Source organism: Protopterus annectens, chromosome 1.part0 (assembly GCF_019279795.1).
Source record: "Protopterus annectens isolate FY-2018-M chromosome 1.part0, PAN1.0, whole genome shotgun sequence".
NCBI classification, from domain to species: domain Eukaryota; kingdom Metazoa; phylum Chordata; order Ceratodontiformes; family Protopteridae; genus Protopterus; species Protopterus annectens.
Genome location: NC_056725.1, coordinates 660,808,582 through 660,828,960, shown reverse-complemented (window position 1 = coordinate 660,828,960; position 20,379 = coordinate 660,808,582). Strand labels below are relative to the sequence as shown.

Genomic DNA, 20,379 nt, shown 5'->3' with positions numbered 1-20,379 from the left:
GAACCTCTACTTTGATCATCATGTGGTAACTGTAGTCAGGACATTTTTCTGCTAAGCACAACTAAGAGCTAAAGGCATTTTATCTGGATCAAGAGACGTTATTTCTCCCTTATGTTCAGCACTGATCAGACCCATTATAAAGTCCAACTCTCACTTTGGCATATACTTGACTCAACATAACAAATCAAAAAGAACTAGAGGTTCCTAACCACAAAGATCTTTGGTCTTAAGATCCTTAATAACCAAGACAGGCTGAAAGCCTTGTCTCTGTACTCTGTGTCCTAAGGACTCCTGATGGGGTGCTCTATGCCTCACTTACCAAGCTAGTACAGATATGGTGACCCTTGACCTTCTTTATCTCAGTAAGTCAAACATCATAACTAAAAGTAAAACCACAGAGCTGAGCCTTCATTATCAGTGGAGAGACAGATTCATCACCCCGTGCCTCCTACTTCTCTGGAATAAACTTCCACAGGTTAAGCAATGAGATATTCAATATTTTCCTTCAAAAAAACTGGATGACCGGAGGGTACTCTCAAATTTACTCAGGAGTGAGTAGCCAGTCTCGCTTTCAAAAAAGAGTCAAAGCCTGGGGGTGGGTAAGCACTGGGAATGTAGAAATGTTTATTCAACTAAAATATCATTGGAACTCCTATGAATCCCATGGAAAAAATACTTATCTAGAGAAGCATTTTGATTCTGTGTTCCTTTTAACCTTCATGGTTGTCTAATAAAATACCCAAAGGCAAGCTCTGAAGCAGGAAACAATGTTAAAGCCACATGCAGCAACATTACAGCCTACTTTTCTGCTGTTTCTTAGCTTAAATATTTTTTTTTCTTTTAGTGAGGCACCAACAGTTTCAAAATGTCTGATATTTTACCACACAGGGCTGATACTTCAATGACTTTCAATTTACACAGCAACATAAGCACGACTTCTTTGAGGTATAGACTCATTATCAAAAGGATTCTCTACTTGTGGGACAACGTTCCCTTGTATGACAAATAGTGTGACATCTTAGCCTTCTTAAGGAACGTCGCTCTGATTGGATGGGTTCATGAAAACATTCTCCAGACAATTACAACATGGCCTTGATCAAGAAGTGAGGCAAACCAACTAGTAATACTTCCTAGACTGTACAGCTAGGCTATTGGAGGTTGTTTAAACCATCTGCCTAGTACTTACCTGTGAGCTGCCCTAGTACCCAATGTGGCTGAAATGTAAACTTTCTTCCAAAACCTAATGCTCTACTTTCTTCTTAATACAGGTGTGATATTTAACTCCTTTTATGGCCCAACTATATGCTTGCAAAGTTTGTCACTGGATTCTAACAGAGGTAATTTGTTCTCCAAGACACCATAAAAATCTCCCAGGCTTTTGTAGAACTAGTAGCTTTTTCAGTATTATACTCTGTTACTTTGTAATATATCTGACAGCTTGGCTCAGTTACAAATAAAATGATTTTTGAGAGATATAAGGGTACAGTGTGTATCAGCTTTAATGTTTTTTTTAATGAGTTTACTAGGGTTATCGAGAGTAAAAGAAGGTGGAAGAGTTTCCTGAAAGGCAAGCGCTTGCAGAATTAATAACATCAAGAAAAATATCTTCAGAGGCTTTAAATAAGACAAGACATGTATTCCCCCCACCAAAAAAGTCTTCAAAATTTCTGTATTTTCTCTCCCTCTTGTCAGTGCACTTGTTGTCTTTCAGGATCCAATACCCAATTACATATTAACAAACTCACAGCTCTATGTAAAAATTGCCCCCTTTCCTTGTAGGATGTTAAAATACCACTATATGTCTGTCTACTGTAATGGGTAGGGGTAAACACCTGCTTGACAGAGTGTATTGAAAGATAAGCATTATATTTAGAAAATGACTGAAAACCCTAGCAATATAAAATGGAGGCCACAAAGGTTAAAGCAACTGGCTTCCTATGGAAACTATTCACATGCGTGGCCTGTTAAAAAACAGTTCAAAATCCCATCCAGTTAACAAGGTTATAAAAATGATCATGACTAAGTGACTGGCAGTAGAGTGGCACAGTGGATAGTGTCACCTCACAGAAAGAGGCTCTCTGGTTCAATTCTCAGCCAAGATGCCTTCTTTGTGGAGTCTGCATGCCCTCCCTGTGTTCATGTGGGTTTCCTCTGGGTCCTCCAGTTTCCTCCCACATTCCAAAGACATGCAACTGGTGGATTGGGCACTCTAAATTGGCTATAGGTGCGAACGTTTGTGCAAATATGTGGTCTGGAAGAACTACCGTGGCAAGGCTAGTCATCCTGTGGTGTAAATCTTGCCTCTAGATGACTGTCACTGTTGAAATGACAACCCGACCCCATGTGTAAAAATGGGAAAAAGGGCTTGTGGATGGATGGATGGTTAAGTGGTTGTGAAAGTAATCACTCCAAAGATGTTTCAGCAGGTATCTGAATCATATAGGACCAATATTCTTTTTTCCTCTACATTTCAGATCTCATCTTATCTGCCTGATGTTTTACTGTATTAAATCATAAACAAGTCTAATATTTTTTCACCATATCCACTATAATGTCAAAAGTCAGACAGTTTATTATCCTCCTCTGTTTCTTTGTGCTCTGACTAATCCTGTATAACTTATAGCAGACATTACAAGTCTATACGGCATATGTTAATGATAGCTATGTCTACTTATATTTGGTTTAACTCTTAATTCATTTCAAGCCTGAGTTACTTTGACTGCATGTTACAGAATTTACTTCTCTGATCTAGTGGTTTTACATATTTTTTATCTGATATTGTTTATGCATCGTCTATAAGTCTTTCAACTCAGGTGATCACTTCTACATTACTTGATTATTTGACTTGTTAACTAGGTAAGTAAGCTAAACCTACACACACAAAATTGCACAGTGGGGGAAACTAAACCCCATCCTCCATTCCAAACTTACAAACAATGTATACCTGGATATGCTGCAGCTTTAAAGTCAGATCTCCATTTGGATATGTGCTTACTTTAAAGCCAGATCCCCATTTAGGTATGTGCTTACTCTGTGCACTTATCAAAAATGCAGTTTCCAAAAAAATCTCATTTGTATTAATACATGTTACCAAAGCAGAGTTCAGAATAATGAAATGTGTCTTGTCAAACTAGCCTATAACTACGAAGACAAATTCTAGTGCAGGACAACATGCAGTCCGGCTGGTGAACATCCTTTTTCATTTACCTGCAGTCTAAGCAGCAGCCAGTGCACATAAGACAGATGGAGGGTGTTCTCTCACCTTTCTGCCAGGTTGATGAATGGAGCTACTGAAATGGCTGGTCCTGATGTAATCAGCTCTTTCGTGGTGCACACCAATTTTTGGTAGCAGCCTTTCAGTACACACTGTACCAGTACTGCAGAGCTAATGAAAACTGTTAGATTCATTGTGGCATTATCTTCCTTACCTTCACGGGGAAGTTAATGGCTGTGTCTGACTGGCTTCTTCGTTCCTTTCTTGGCTCCAACACATCCTGCCCATAATCAGTAGTCAGGTGTTTCTTTGAGACACTGGCCATCACATCATTCTGTGATTTTGAGATTTCTGTAAAAGGATAAGAAATTTGTTTCATATATGCACATTCTCATCTTTTAACCATTTATATTCTACTATAATTTCAAAAAATGTGAATTTGCTTCTCAATCCACTCCTTTAACGTGTATGCTCATAGTCTACATCTTTTTCCCTTCTACCTTTTTTTTTAACTGAAATGAAATAGCAGTTGAGTAAAATGTCAAAGAACAGACAAGGCATTAAAAAACAGACATCTGCAAATCCCCTTATCAAAAAATGACCAACTAATCAGCACATTAGATAACGCCTACAATCCCATTTCCAAAGTATTACAAAACAATCAACAAGATTGTACAGATGGGTACTTTCCATTTAACACAAGGTGTTGTACCAGAGCTTAACTTAGTGGTCTGCATTAGTCATTTCAGTAAAAACTTCCAGGTATTCATTATCTGTTACCTGCTTTATCCAGTTCAGGTTAATAGCAGCCAAAATCAATCTTAGTAAGAAGCAACAGGTGCAGAGCTGGTACAACACCCCTAGATGGCAGACACTACTCCACTGCAGGACACCAGTGGAACGTGGCACAGTTTTGTAAAGGTTAAACACACAGTGATTTATTTGAACCATTACCAGTCAAGTCCATTTATTTTTTCCAAGAAGGTAATTACATTGCATTAGATTGTATATTCTGTTCACAACAATGGTGGAGTAATTCTTGCAAGACAACGTTATAGCAAACTGTTGTAAGGCTAAGCCACTGCAACAAAGAACAATGAAAACTATTAAAAAAGTCTGACAAATTGCTGCTTCACAGGTAAACGCCCCTGCTCAGAGAAATATAAAAAATTTTTAAAAACAACCAAGTACTGAGCAGGAGTGAAAGTGAGAAAATAACAGAAGATAACAATCCAAGATGTAAAATCCACGTAGTTTATTGCAGACAAGAACAAACGGATAAGCACTTTCACTGTATCAGTTCTTCAGATCCATGAAACAAACCTCCTAACACAAACTAGTTATATATTAAAAGCACACTGAGACAATTAAATAATTAATCTATCAAGAAGATGATCCAACACAAACCTCTATTTAAAGGCATAGCAAACTGCAAAGGACAGAAAAAGAACAGGAAAAAAAGCTCAGTACAAGAATATAAATGCATAAAATAACTTAAAACATCCATAAAATGACTTTAAACACTCCATAGAATATATAAAAGATTTTCCAAAACACATAAACTAATACATGAAAAAATTTTATATATAAAGGCTGTCCTTTCATAATATTCCTAAGCTCCACGTTTTCTTTTTGATGTTAGGATATACACTGAAGGAAAAGAGAGTGACTGGATAACACTTTTAAGGGCTGATAGGGGACTGGGTTTAAATGAAAGGGCATCCATAAAACCTAGCCTAAGGCAGCGCAGGCATGTAAAGTGACTATTTGTAATTACTTATATGCGTATGCCTACATTATGTCCTTATGTCTCAAAGTTTTTTATGTATTTATATATAAATTTTTTTCATGTATTAGTTTATGCGTTTTGGAAAATCTTTTATATATTCTATGGAGTATTTAAAGTCATTTTATGGATGTTTTAAGTTATTTTATGCATTTATATTCTTGTACTGAGCTTTTTTTCTGTTCTTTTTCTGTCCTTTGCAGTTTGCTATGCCTTTAAATAGAGGTTTGTGTTGGATCATCTTCTTGATAGGTTAATTATTTAATTGTCTCAGTGTGCTTTTAATATATAACTAGTTTGTGTTAGGAGGTTTGTTTCATGGATCTGAAGAAGCTGATACAGTGAAAGCGCTTATCCGTTTGTTCTTGTCTGCAATAAACAACGTGGATTTTATATCTTGGATTGTTATCTTCTGTTATTTTCTCACTTTCACTCCTGCTCAGTACTTGGTTGTTTTTAAAAATGAAAACTATTAATTGAAAGGAGTCATTAAACAGATTTATTTTGTTGGGGAAACAGCTTATCAGTCCTCAAGCAGGGAGCTGTATCACCAAAATACTATATTATAATCAAATATCCAGAAAGTTTTCAAGCAAAACTGTTCATCGGTGTAAAAAGTTATACAATTAAACAGAACTCTAATAACTACTCTAAATAATTATTCAGTTATCACATTTAATTAAAAACATCTAATAAGCAACAAGCCAATTGCAAAATATAAAATGCTATACTAATGCTGCCTTAGAATACCTGAAAACAGTAATCAGTTATCACAGTATTAGAGCTTAACTTTAACACTGGTTTAATGCTAACGGTGGCATTTAAGCCAGCTACATAATCAGCTCTTAATAATGAAACCTATTTCTATTCTTCTAATCTGGACTACATGAAAAGAGACATGGAAGAGCTCTCTGATCTTGTAGCCCAGGTAGGTATGACTCTAGCCCTGAGTAGCATCCTGCCATCGCCCAGAATGATACCGCATACAAGGATAAAATGATTGACTTCAACAATTGGCTAAGCTTCTGGTGTCATTCTAAGGGGATCCAGTATCTGTCTGCCTGGGATGACATGGTCGACAGACCACGATGCTTTGCCAGAGATGGCCTGCACCTGTCACCCCTGGGATTCCAGATACTGTCTAAGGGTCTTGCTGCCCCTATAGTGCCTTTTTTAGGCAAGGTTTAAATGACAAATTCACCACTGTAACAGGAACAGGCAGGCAAAAACTGAGGGTAATGCTCCTCAATGCCAGAAGTCTAAATCTCAAAATGCACTCACTCGAGGCACTCCTTAAAATGGAGAACATCGATATCTGTGCAGTGACTGAGACCTGGTTCAAGGCTCTAGACAGCACCCCTGCATTACCAGGCTATAACTCATACCACACTTTTCAGCCATCTAACCTGGACCAGAACACCAATGGTGGAGGTGTGTCCATATTAATTAAGGATATCCACACCTCCAGGCTAGTTGCGCAGCATACTGCATCCGAGGTAATCCAAGTGCAACTAACTCTGGGCAAAATTGCAATCCAAATTGTAGCTTGCTACAGATTCCCCACCTTGCCGCAGGATTCCCACTCATCTTTTCTTTTTATACTGGAAAATATTAGGGTTCAACCAAACACCCTAATAATGGGCAATTTCAACTACCCCACCATTAACTGGGAAAACTACTCATGTACCAACTCCTTCGCTCAACGCTTTCTGGAATTCATAAATTCCAGTGCCCTGGATCAACTTATCCACACCCCTACCAGGGGCAACAATATCCTAGACCTAGTCATTACCAACATGAGTGACCGGTGTTCCACACCTGAAGTAAACTCCTCGTTGGTCAGATCTGACCATAAGCTATTCACCCTAGATATCCACATCCCGCCCCCACCCACCATTAAGGAAACCATGGTAAAAAATTTCTCCAAAGTCAACTTCACGCTTCTTAAGACAGAAGTGGTGAACTTCATGACACCCATGCAGATGGACAATACAGTTACGACTGCTGAATCCTACACAAATGCACTCTATAAGCACTTACATGAGTGCATGGCTCGTGCTATCCCAAACAGAACCAAAATGCTATCCTCCAAAAAAAAGAAGCCAATCTGGTGGTCCCCTGCCATAAACAAACTCTACAATAGAAAGAAGAAACTGTTGTAAAAGAGAGTAAAATCCCATGAGTGGAGGAGCTCCCTGGTCAGCCTCAGAAAGAAGCTGAGATTCCTTATAAAATCTTCCAAAGCTAGCTACAAAAACAAAATCGCCACTGATTCTAAGGGCAACCACAAAGCATTCTATACCTATGTCAAGAATCTAAATGGCAACACCCAGATCTGCTCTGAGTTAAAGCACAATGGCATGAAAATTACAGAACCAACTGATATTGCCAACATCTTGGCAGATAGGTTCAGTGCTAACTTTACCCCCCTCTCACCCCCTAAAGGGCCCATATCTATACAGGAAGAATGCAGAGTCCCTGAAATCACATCTATGCAGGTAAAAGCTGCACTCTCTAAAACCATAAAAAAAGAAATCCATGGGACCGGACAACATCCCAGGCTGCGTTTTACACTAACTTCAGAACAAACTGGCTCCCCACCTAAGCACCATGTTCAATCATAGTCTCACGTCAGGCTTTGTGCCCACTGAATGGAGCACAGCAACAGTTATCCCACTCCACAAAGGGGGAGTCACCACTGATCCCGGGAACTATCGCCCTATTAGCCTGATGAGCCTGGTCTGCAAGGCTATGGAATGGATCATCAAGGAACTCATAAACAAAGACATTGGTAACCTCCAAACTCTGGATCCACCCAGTTTGGGCTTGTGAAAAACAGATCATGCCTTCTGAACCTGATCGACTTCTTTGAGGCAGTCATCAAAGCCGCAGATGAGGGTAAGGTGGCTCACACAGCCTATCTTGACCACGCCAAGGCTTTCACACCATCCTCCATTCTGGAATTATAGCTAAACTCACTAAACTAGGTACAAATCCCTACATCACAATATGGGTTGCCAGCTGGCTCACTGACAGAACCCACACTGTAAAAGTTGCAGACTCCATATCTGACGTCAAACCAGTGACAAGTGGAGTACCACAGGGTTCAGTCCTGGGACCTCTCCTGTTTGGTATCTACTTCTCTGAAGTACAGGCTAACACAGAAGGCCTCTGGCTAACGAAGTTCCCAGATGACTGCAAACTACGAGTCATAGTCGAGTGCCCAAATGATGTGGACATCCTACAGAAGGGCCTCACTAAGACAGATGCCCGGTGTCAGAGGCATGGCCTCAAGCTCAATGCCAAAAAGTGCACTGTCATCCTCTCTGGTAAAAACTCTGTACCCATGAACTACCACAGTCTACTTAACGCCGAATGTGTGATAAGAGACATTGGGACCCAGGTGGACAGTAGTCTCTCCTTTGACAATCACATCGCCACAGTAGTCAGGAAATCCTTCTATGTGGCACACCTCATCACAAAAGGGTTCTCTTCCAAGAAAAAAGAGGTCTTTGTTCCCCTCTACTCAGCACTCGTTAGACCCATTATAGAGTACAATGCCCCTTCTGGAATGTACCTCATAAGACATCTGCAGCAGTCGGAAAGGCCACAGAAGTACTTCACAAAGAGTATTACTTGCCTCAAAGAGATGCCCTACACTGACCGTCTCAAAAAACTCCAGCTTTACTCTGTACCATATCGCCTACTTCGAGGAGATCTCTGCCTAGCATATAAAGCTATGTTAAACCCAGAGCTGTTTGACATGCTACACCTAAAGAAATCCCAATCCCTCCGAGCTACATGCTCTAGGGACCTAAACCTTGTCACCACAATAAACAGGACATGCTGGAAGGATAGATTCCTGTCCTAGAGACTTCCTATACTCTGGAACAAGCTACCCCATCTATGTCAAGCAAAGTTCCTCATTAGCACTCTTCAAGAAAAATCTTGATGAGTGGATGGGAAATAGGAAATACACCTCGAGGATCACTTTTGTGGCTCTGCCCAACAGGGGCACAGGAAATTAACTTTCTTGGGTGACGTAAGCCAGGAAACCTTGATGGCTAGGCTTACTTAGGCCCTTGGACCGATAGCCTAGTACCTACCTATGAATCTATGAACCTATGACCCTATAAATTCCATTTGTGTGACAATATCTTCACCTCTAGGTGAAAGATTAACTTTTTGAAGCCCCTAAACTTAAAATTATGATTTTGTAACTTTTTACACTGTCAAAAAGCAGTTTTTGCTTGAAAGCATTGTGTATAATAAACTGATATGGTTTTTGAATGGTCGTGTCATTCTTTTTTGTAATTTGTGGACTTTCTTTACGTGGAAAGAAACATTCAGACACTGTATCTGATTTTTGTTTTAACCTATATTATAATCAACTGAGTTTATTGTTCTTTGGGGAAAAGGATATGTCCTCCTGCTAACAGCTAATACAACATTCAAAGCACACAAAAATCTTGTGACCTTAAAAAATTCAGCAATGTTGCAGCAATAATATAATCCAAATCTCTATAACAACACACTTATAGACACTTGTCCAGCACCTAAAACTAGCTTGTCCTATATAAAAGGATTAGGGTCAGGATCTGATCATTTCCCATATTTAACCATGGATACATTTTCACAAAGGGACTATGAAATAATCATGTCAGCTACTTTGCTGATGACTACATCACCTGCATGAAACTAGGTTACTTCCATTTTTCTGTGCCCAACTTTCAGGAGCCCTGTTAGCCCGAAAGCCAGAATAATTGCAAAACCTTTGCTGCACCATTAAATGCATCACATGATATCATATCTGTGTAAGAGTGCCTGTGTTTTCTTTCAGTGAACCAAAATAGCACTTAATCTTTTCTACCATTTTAGTAAGTGAATCATAAGCCTGATTAAAACTGCAAATGCTTCAACTGGAAAAGAGTTTACGTGCTGCTAGGTCTTTCCAGTTATCCTGTTTTCACTTTGTAGTATCTTTTGATCACCAACCTCAGTGTTTGTGTTGACTTCAGGACACAGTACTATCCAGATGAGAAAGTAGTCACTTCAGTAAGACTGTGCACTAAGCATTCAGGTTTCCAACAGCAATTTTGAATCACAATAAAAAGTAGGAGGAAAACTCAGCACCCAGCTCCACTACCACCGAGGGGTGCAGCAACCAGTAAAACCAACAAGTATAGCACTGTAGGGGAATCAGCAACACAACCTTCAAAGTCTTCAAAGATTTTATTACGCCTCATAAATGCAACGACCACACTGATAGACCATAAAAACAAGAAGAACCAAAGATCATAGCATAGACAATCCAAAAAGGTTTTCAGAAGCCTTAATAATTACATACAGTGAAGATTTTGTAAATGATGTCACAAAGTAGAAGTTAATAACGAATTTACTATAAGAGGCAAAAAATATTTTATGAAAGGAAAATACAACTGTGAATCTAAGGCTGTTGTATACTTAAGTAGATGCAATTCATGTTCAGCCTATTATATAGGAAAAACTGAAAGGAAGTTTTCCCATCGAGTATATGAGCATGAATATGCAATTAGATTGTCTAACTTAAACAATGCCTTAGCTAAGCATTCTACAAATCATTCTGGACATCAGTTTACTTACACTACTATTGACCATGTAGTAACTGATGATAAGAAATCATGGAGTGTGCTTTTGGAATTAAAAGAATTAGAATGGCAGGTGAGGCTACAGGCAGATAGTTGGCCAGGAATCAATGAATGCAGCTCCATAGCCCCAATATTGAAGCTGAAGACGTTAAAAAGAAATAAAATTTGTGGAAATAACTGAATACGCTATCAGTTATATATATAAGCATTTTGTATAGTATACATTTTTATATACATACATACATATGTATGTCTATTTATTATTTTTATATACATACATAGGTATAGGTTTTTCATGATGTTGATAAATACATTTTTTATATAAGGATTTATATATATATATATATATATATATATATATATTTTTTTTTTTTTTTCACATATTCATATTTATTTAAAGTTGTATTTATGCATGAATAGGGCAGTGTCTTTTTAAATGTAATATTAAGTTAATTAATGAAAGGAAATGACATCACTATAGCGATGTATTTAAGATGTGCAATATTTTAAATCAATGTCTGAGGAAGTTTAACATTTATTTAAACGAAAGCACTAACCGGTTCATCCTTTGGAGATTATTTTAGATTATTTTCGAATAAACTTGCTGTTCCAATTTATACGGTGGTTCGTTCCTGGATATCTACTTGATACGTTGCCTTTGGTTCTTAAGCCTCATAAATGTTTTTAACTTGCTCACTGCATTTTCATCCATACAAAGACTTAATCAGATGACCATACAGTAGTGCTCTTAAGGTTTTATACTCTGTTACATACCTTAACCACCCATTAATTATTCAATTACCTTTTAAACAGATATCCTAATAAACAAACTGCTATATAAAATAGTTATATATCGCAGTCAATAAACATCCTTTCCTTACTATTAAAAATTATTAAAACTTTCTAACTTACCCAAAACTATTTAACTCTGTTTAATATTATTTTCCACTAAAGGGGTAAAACAAAAAAATATTAAAAACAGATGCCATATACACTTCATTTAATCCATTATTCAAAGTGAAATGCAATAAAACTAATGTCGTTCTAATGTATAAAGTCTTAAAACAATATAAAATGTGAATTTAACATATTGGTAAAATCTTCCTAATGTAAATTGAACGTAGAGCAAATCAAGTACATTACTGAATAAATAAATTAAATTAATTAATAAAGATAGTGCCATCTAGTGCCCTTAACAAGTAAATACTATCATATTTAAATTACTAGTAATGTCTTTCGGCTTTTCCCGGTTTGAGGTCACCACAGCAGAACTCCGGTCCGCTAATGATTGGCAGTAGATTTTTATGGTGCCAAGGTGCTAGCCCGATGCCCAACCTTCAAGGAAGGCACACCCATTCTAAAACTACTAAAACTAACTCCCCTAATAAACTAAATATGCCATTACCTCAAAGGAAAATATGTAATAAATATCCCATTTTAATAAAAGCCCATATAAATCAATCTTACATACCTAATAATACATTTACTATTTACAGTAAATATGTGTCTCTGCCCCTACACCAAAATAAATCAAGAAATAAAGTTATCACCTAGCTGTTATAACTTTCAAGTTAGGGGGTAAGGAAAAATTACCACTCAATCCCAGAGGTCTGTTAGCTTCCAGAATTATCTGCCATAAGGCTTCCTTAGATTCTATCCTGGTCTACCATGCACCACCCCTAGGATCTTGTGGTATTTCTTCCAACACGAAAAAACCCCCAAAAAACAGAAACAAAGCTAGCTTGTTCACAGCTTAAAATGTGCTTGTATAATGCATTCTTTTCATCCTTATTTTTGACATCATACATATGTGCATAAATTCTTCTCTTCAACCTGTGCTCCGTTTTCCCTACATGGAAGACATCACATTTCTAAACCATCCCTCCACTATTACAATTTGCATGCATCTTAGCCTATATACCTATTAATATTCTTAATAAAAATAAAACTACTATTCACAATAAAGGGACATTAAACACAAGTTCCATATCTATATGTTCCTATCCTTTTCTGGTTTGGTTTATTACCCCTCACATTCTTGTGTTCTAATAATTCTTTAATGTTAGAACCATTCTGAAAAACAAAAAAAAAGTGGTTCCAGTAAAAATCCCTCCAATTCTTAAGTATAATGTCCTTAATAGCATTAGAATCCTTACAACAAATCTTAAAATCCTGGAACTGGAAGAAAAAAGTAAAAAATCAACCTAAACTTCAAGTCAGCCGCTGCTACCAGCTTCATCTCATGTTACTTTATTTGAGATGTCTTTAACTTAAGACAAAAGCGCTTAACCTTGAATGTTTTAGTTTATTTGGTTCTGGCTGCGTTTTAACTTGAGTTTTTTTTTAAATAAATTAATGTCAGACAAGCCTGGTCATGGCGGCTGACTTGTTGGAAGTTTAAGTTGAACATTAGAATCCTTGCTGTAACGTGTAATAAAAGCTCCTTCATAATTAATATAATTTTTACTTTCATTGTTTCCTTTTTGATGTTTGTTGTTTCCAATATTATAATTCTCATTAAGGAGTATACTTTAAGGGCAAATAATTAGGATATCTAGAATGACTTCAGAGAAACAAGACTATATAGACAAGTGTTTGAAGGTAAAGGATATGTTTTACAAATAAAGTACCCTTTAAATATGGTGGATGAAGTGAATGATGAAGTAAGTGGAAAAAGAAAGGATAGTTTTGGACTCATTTTGGATCAAGGTAAACCAAAAGACATTAATGAGAATTATAATATTGGGAACAACAAACATCAAAAAGAAAACTATGAAAGCAAAAATTATATTATAAAGAAGCCTTTATTACACATTACAGCAAGGATTCTAATGTTATTAAGGACATTGTACTTAAGAATTGGAGAGATGTTCCTAGTTATTCAGACTTGGATAGGATTTTTAAAGAACCACTTAGTTTTGTTTTTCAGAAAAGTGCTAACATTAAAGAATTATTAGAACACAAGAATGACAGGTAATAAACCAAGCCAAAAAGGATGGGAACCTATAGATGTGGGACCTTCATTTAATGTCCCTTTATTGTAAATAGCAGTTCTATTTTTATTAAGAGTAGGAATAGGTACATAGAAGCTAAGACACATGCAAATTGTAATAGTGGAGGGGTGGTTTATATTGCCCTGTGTAAGAAATGTGATGTCTTCTATGCAGAGAAAACGGAACGCAGGTTGAAGAGAAGAATTTATGAACATATGTATGATGTGAAAAATAAGGATGAAAAGAATGCATTATACAAGCACATTTTAAGTTGTGAACAAGCTAGCTTTGTTTATACCACAGAGGACTTGGTCTGGACACTTGGCTGAGGAACTAACCCTACAGCTGTACCAGTGAGGAGTGTTATTGGGAATCTGGAGGGAGACAGATATAGAGACATGCAGACCCTGGGCAGAGTGTGTTCCCTATGTGCGCTTAAGGGAAATTTTACTTGATGCAGAGAGGTCTACATCTGGAAATACTTACTTGTATTCCAAGTGCACATCCCTCTCCAGCATCAGTGGTTTGGATTCAGGCTCCTGGGTTACTGGGGGCGACGCATAGTGGTTTCCATCACATACTGGCAGCAGTGGTGGGCATCACATTTTTAAATTGTTGGCAGTGGAGGGATCATCCCATGCTTACATACTGTTGAGCGGTGGTGTGGATACTGAGTTCCTGCAGCTTGCAAGCAGTGTCACTAATGAAAGGTGAACTCTCAGGAGCCACATGGTAGGCATTCAGAGTTTCATATGACAATAGTTTCACTTGTTTACTTTTTGTTAGCTTAGTCATGGAGAGCAGGCAATGATGTCAGCAGAGGAGTATGGCAAGCTGACAAGGAGCCAGTTGGCTGAGATATGCCAAGCCAAAGGACTACAGCATGCCAACCTGACTAAAGCAGAACTAATTGCAGCCTAAATCACAGCTGCATCACAGACCAGCAACCAGGAGGACAACCAGACTGGCCTTGGGGATGTACAACTCTCAGAAAATGGAAAGTTCAGCTTTTCCATAGAGGACTTAAAAATCCATCTGGACTTAAAGAGACTTGAACCGGAGGCCAAACATTTGGAAATAAAATCAGCAGAGAGACGGTGGCATTTCAAAGCCAAAGAAAATGAGAGGCAGAGACAACATGAAAAGGAAATGCTGACTCTTCGCAGGGTCATGGAGCTAATGGGGAAGGGAGTAACTGTACCCCAGAAGCAATAAAGATCAGTAAATTTCTTCCTCAGTACTTTGAAGAAAAAACAATCTGTAAACTAAGCTTCACTATATTCCTGACTGAATCTAAGAAAATGTTACTGTTCCCCAATAACTTACTTGGGGAAGGCAAGATGAAATATGTGAGCAGTCTTTCTAGTCAGGCTCCCCAAACTGAATTCTCTATATTCTGAGATTACTCCCTGTAAACTATAATATACAAGATGACTTGCAAAATGACCTAATCTGGTCACCTGACACTAAGTTCTCACAATATGTAATTTTGAAGTCTGAGACAGGACATTAGCACACTGCTACAATAAACATTTAGAGCTTTTATGGCAGTGCCTAGGAGCCAGAAACATTTACACTTCCCCCATTCACAACAAAGCTAACAGATAATGGTTGCTCCAAGACCTACTGTCTCCAGGCCTACTCAGCATTGCGGGGTGCCTTTTAATGATTTAACAATTTGTTTACGTACATTTCCCTTATTTTTCTTAAAATCAGCCAGCTGGTTAACACTTGCTGTGCCAGTATCCTCTATCGAAACATATACATTTAATTCGGATACCATAATACTTGTACATTTCTCGTCAGTTCAGCAGGGTGTCCTGCTGATACATTTCAGCACAATTAACAAAAGCAGAGCTCACAAATACATTTTCAGCACAAGAATATGTACAGATCAGGTTGATATACAAATGACATACAATTATTTACAAAATTCCAGCTAGCTGTGCTGGCACAAGTCATACATCCACTGCCCTACTTCTCCCGGCATGGCTGGCAGTACCTCCTATTGTCATACCTTGCTGCAGATTTTCATATCTAACATGGCAGATGACACCTAAATGTTACTGAATAAACATGAGCTTGCATCATATGTATGCTAATGAGGCAGGATTCCTCTAGTGTCTACGAATCGTTATGTTTCACAGAATTGCATCCTAAACATAAAATGTACAGATCCTACCACTTGTCACTGACATGTTGTATAATAGTTGCTCATGCAGGCAGATTGTGCATGAATATGCATCACACTTCACCAAGGCACTAAGATGCAATTTAGGTTTATCACAGTCCCATGTAGGGCATGATTCTCAGACTACCATATTGTATTGCTGCCAAGGACTGAACGTCCAAGGCTTTAGGGCACTTTTCACAGAGTGTATAAGTCGAAGAGAGCACTATAAAATAAATGGCTAGGGTACCAACACTTCAGTGTTTTCTTAAATGACAAGAGTGCGGCTACAAACCCCACCAGAAAGGAAGAGTAATAATAAAAATCCCACACCCTGGCATAAAAAAATAAGAAAAAAAGAGGGGATGGAGGGAAGGTGCTACTTAAATGAACATTTACTGTTATGGTAAGTTTACTTATACAAATGTACTAAATGTTCATCATTAGATCACTCCTGCAGCAGCCTTAGCTATATGGGACAAATACCAGAGCTTAGAAAGAAAAGTAGGAGAAAGAAGGATCCCCTTGGAGAATAATCCTAGCAAAGTCTGCTCTGGATATAGAGAGGGAATAAAGTATGTAGTGCTTGGTAAAGGTGCTTACAGATGACCAAGTTGCTGCTTCTGGTATATTTCTAGAGTGCATCCCTTTCCAAAAAGCCACAGAAGTAAGCCAGAGTCCTGGCAGAATGGGTCTGACTTTGCCAGGAAGTGTCTTGTTATGGTGAAAATAAAAAAAAAAACAGTAGCATGACACACCCATTCAGAAATTGTCTGTTTTGACAATGGCTGTTGTTTTTTCTTACTTTCATAGGAAATGAAGTTGATCTGAAGTTCTGAAGGTTTTTTTGTCTCATAAGTATAGTATGGGTTACCTGTGAAAATCCAGAATGTATAAAATGGGTTCAGGCACCTAGGCAGTGAGACATTTCCCTGTGGTACATTTGACTGGGGACAAGTGGCTGAAGTGACATTCAGCTGCAGAGAAATATGGCTGTTTGCAAATTCCCTGTGGGCAAAGAGAAGAATGTGTTGCCATGCCCACAGCTTCAATAACCAAATGCACAGGGGAAAACAATGTCCATGGTCCCCAAGGGAACATGAGACAGCAGGCAATATGGCAGGCATCAGCAGTAGGCTGGCCAAAGGGCATGTCAGTGGCAGTAAAAATGCAGTGCACAATGGGCAGTGCCTTTATAATTGGTGTGTGTGTAGTCCACTACCCCCCTTCACAGTGTCTAGGGAACATTACCTAAAACACATACTGGAGCATAAATGTGACTACAGTAGCCTGCAGGATTTTCTCCATGCTGTAGGACACTTCTACATGTTGTAGTTACATAGGTATGTACTGTACACTGAGCGCAACACTCACTTCTTCTTCTGCTACCATGCATTTGGTTACTAAAGCTGTGAGCATAACAGTGTGTGCTTCTCTTTGCCCACAGGGAATTTGCAAACAGTCATATTTCTCTGCAGCTGAATGTCACTTCAGCCACTTGTCTCCAGTCAAATGTACCACAGGGAAATGTCTCACTGCCTAGGCGCCTGAACCCGTATAAAATTCTTTCCCCCTCATTTTTTTCCTGGGAAGAGATGAATGGTCTGGCTCAATGTAAAGTCTGAAATAACTTTAGGTATAAGGGAATAATTTGTTCTCAAAGTCAAGCTATCACTGTGAAAGATGAGACAGGAATGACTTACAGTATTGGCTTGTATGTCGGATACTCATCTTGCAGAAATCAGAGCGATGAGTAACACTGCTTCCAAATAAAAGCTTTATCTAGACCCCTGAGCAGGTCAAAGGGAAACAGTGTAAGTTTTTCCAATACAAAAAAAAAAGATACTAAGAAGGAGCCACCTGCCTTCTAGGTGGATGGATATGAGAAAAATACACTTTCAAAAACTGTTTCAATTAAGGTAGACTAGAAAGGGGAATCTAAGGGCAGACATGCATTGATAGCCTACAGTTGAATCTTGATAGAAGAGTAAGAAAGGCCAGAGGATAATCACTCTTTCAAATACTGCAGACCCAAGGATTCCAAGCCCTTAATCGTTTTTTTGTCATGGCACCAACTATAAAATCTTTTCACTTACTCATATATGATTTCATTGTAACATGGTTTCTTTTGTCTTCTTTAATACCGGCTGCACATCCTGAGAAATAAGGTGGCTAAAAGCTACTAAAATTCTCTCACTCAACTGGCCATATTCAAAAGAAGGCAGAACCACTGATATCTAGACCAAAAGCGTGTCACCACAATTATTCTTAGAAAGCCCATCTGCATCTTTAGAAGAACCATGGTTAACAGAGGAAAGGGTGGAAAGGCATACAGGAAAATTCCCAGCCATGAGAGTGAAAGGTTCTCTCTCTTCCAGGCCTGTGTGCAGGGAGTCCTGGAGCAGAATGTCTTTAACTGACTGTTGTGTCTGGAGGCAAACAGGACTACATGAGGAGTTCCCAAAAGATGGACCAATTTCTGGACAACCCTCAATTGTGACGTCCATTCGAGAGGGTCTATTGTGATTCCTTGCTCAGCTTTTCTGCAACTTGTTCTGCTCTGATGAAATGTAGGTAGCCTGGAGGGACAGAATTAATTCAGTCTCTAATTCCCAGGCTACCACAGCTAGTCTGCAAAGAAGGTAGAAACCAGACCCCCCCTTGTTTATGTACTACATCACTGTGGTTTTGACTGTGATTACGGGCAGAGGACTTTGTGTCCAAAGATGGTTCAGACATTTGTGAGCAAGTGCTAGAGCCATAATTTCTTTGACATTTATATGCTTTAATTTACCTTGCTTGTCCCATAGGCCCTAAACTTTCAATATCTTGGAAAAGCTCCCTAAGCAAAGTCTGATGAATCTGTGGTTACTGACTGAATTGGGGCTGGTAGAAAAAAAAAGGGATATGGTTTGAGAGACAAATGATTCACTCACCTAAGTGACCCCCTTTTCACAAACCCCAACACTGGAATTTGAAATGAAAGGGGATGCTGGTGTTGAGTCCAATCTGATCTAATGAGCCACTGAACTTTCCTCAGGTACAGTCTAGAAAAAGGAATCATGAGAATGGAGGCAATGAAATGTAGACTTCAGAGATATTCCCTGGCAAATGCCAATGTCTGAATGGAAAATATCAGAAACTGTCTCACATAACATTCCAGTTTGTCCTGAGGAAGAAAAGCAATTATAAGGTATGTGTCCAGAAGACAACCCAGGAATGCTATCCTGTGAGATGGGATGAGAGATTTCTCTATGATCAACTGAAAACCCAGTGTAAAAAGTTTTTTTTCCACAGTCTAGAGATTCTTAACAACTTGTGAAAGAATTGGTAAAAATAAAGATGTCATCTATATATGGAAAAATGTGAATGCCCTGCAATCTGACATGGGGTATTATGGAGTCAGGTACTTTGTAAACACTCATGGAGCTGCTGACAAACCGAAGGACAAAGCAGAAAATTGAAAATGTAAATGAGACACTGAAAAATGTAAAAAGGGCCTGAATTATCTGAGAATTTGAATGTGATGTGAACACTACGAAAGAAAGGCTTGGACAGGTCTCCATGCTCCTTCCTTTCTTTGACACCAAAAAGTTTCTTGAATAAAATTCCTTCCCTCTAACTCCTGGGGTAGCAGGTTCTTTAAGCATGTGATCTAGAGCGGGAGGGAAAAGGAAGGTCTGATTAATTGGATGAAGAGGAATCCCTTGAAAAAAAAGGAAAAAGGGAATGGAATAATCCCACTGCCAGTTGCAGCCTATTTTTAAATGTTTTTATTAATTTTATAAATGAATAACCTAAAATTCATGACAAGAATTACATCACATTATAAACAATAACAAACACAAAACTAACGTAACAACTATTTACAGGGTGTCTACAATTTAAGATAAAAATAAAACAATTATTCCACTAAAATTTTTGGTTACATTTAGTATAAAGTCCTTTTGTTCAGTAGTCTCTTAAATTTCATCCAACAAATATGTGAATAATTTTGTCTAGTGGTTCTTTCTTTAATTGGTTGGATTTCCAGATGGCAAATCTCAGTTGCAATGTTATAAAGCTTTTTCATTGCTGGACTAATGTTGCTATTCCAGTTTCTTATCACTTTTCTTGCAATTGTTAAAAGGGACCACCGAGGGGCATAACTAACTTTCTTAACACACAGAGGTATTGGCGTATTAAACAAAATTAATGAATAATTTAAACAAAAATTATCATTAAAAAGAGCCTGTAAAATATAATTAACTTAATTCCAAAAAGGTTTAATTATACTGCATTCACTTATCATATGTTGCCATTTCGAGTTGTAGCATTTTTTAAATATTCTTGGAACCCATGTTCATAGGTTCATAGGTAGGTACTAGGCTATTGGCCCAAGGGGCTATGCAAGCCTAGCCAACAAGGTTCCCTGGCAGGCAAATCATGTGTCTGTAGTTATCTGGTACCACAGAAGAAAGTGAAGACTGAGACTTAGTAAAGCTTTACAGGACTATCAGAGAGGAAATACATGAAGCAGCATATAGTCAGTCTATTTTCTTAGACTGTTCTTGACTTTGGTGGACTCTCCTTTCTTCTTTGAATCTCCC

The 20,379-nt window shown here is 38.1% G+C and overlaps 1 protein-coding gene across 6 annotated transcripts in view; it reads right to left on the bottom strand.

Annotated features, from left to right (window-relative positions):
• The window catches only part of SYTL3 (synaptotagmin like 3), a 1,329,495-nt gene that overhangs the window by 268,455 nt on the left and 1,040,661 nt on the right, over window positions 1-20,379 (bottom strand). For all 6 annotated transcript variants that reach the window (XM_044061986.1, XM_044061992.1, XM_044062018.1 and 3 more), the window contains one exon: window positions 3,429-3,565. In XM_044061986.1, the coding sequence (XP_043917921.1) occupies window positions 3,429-3,565 (137 nt within the window). The remainder of the gene's footprint in view (window positions 1-3,428; window positions 3,566-20,379) is intronic.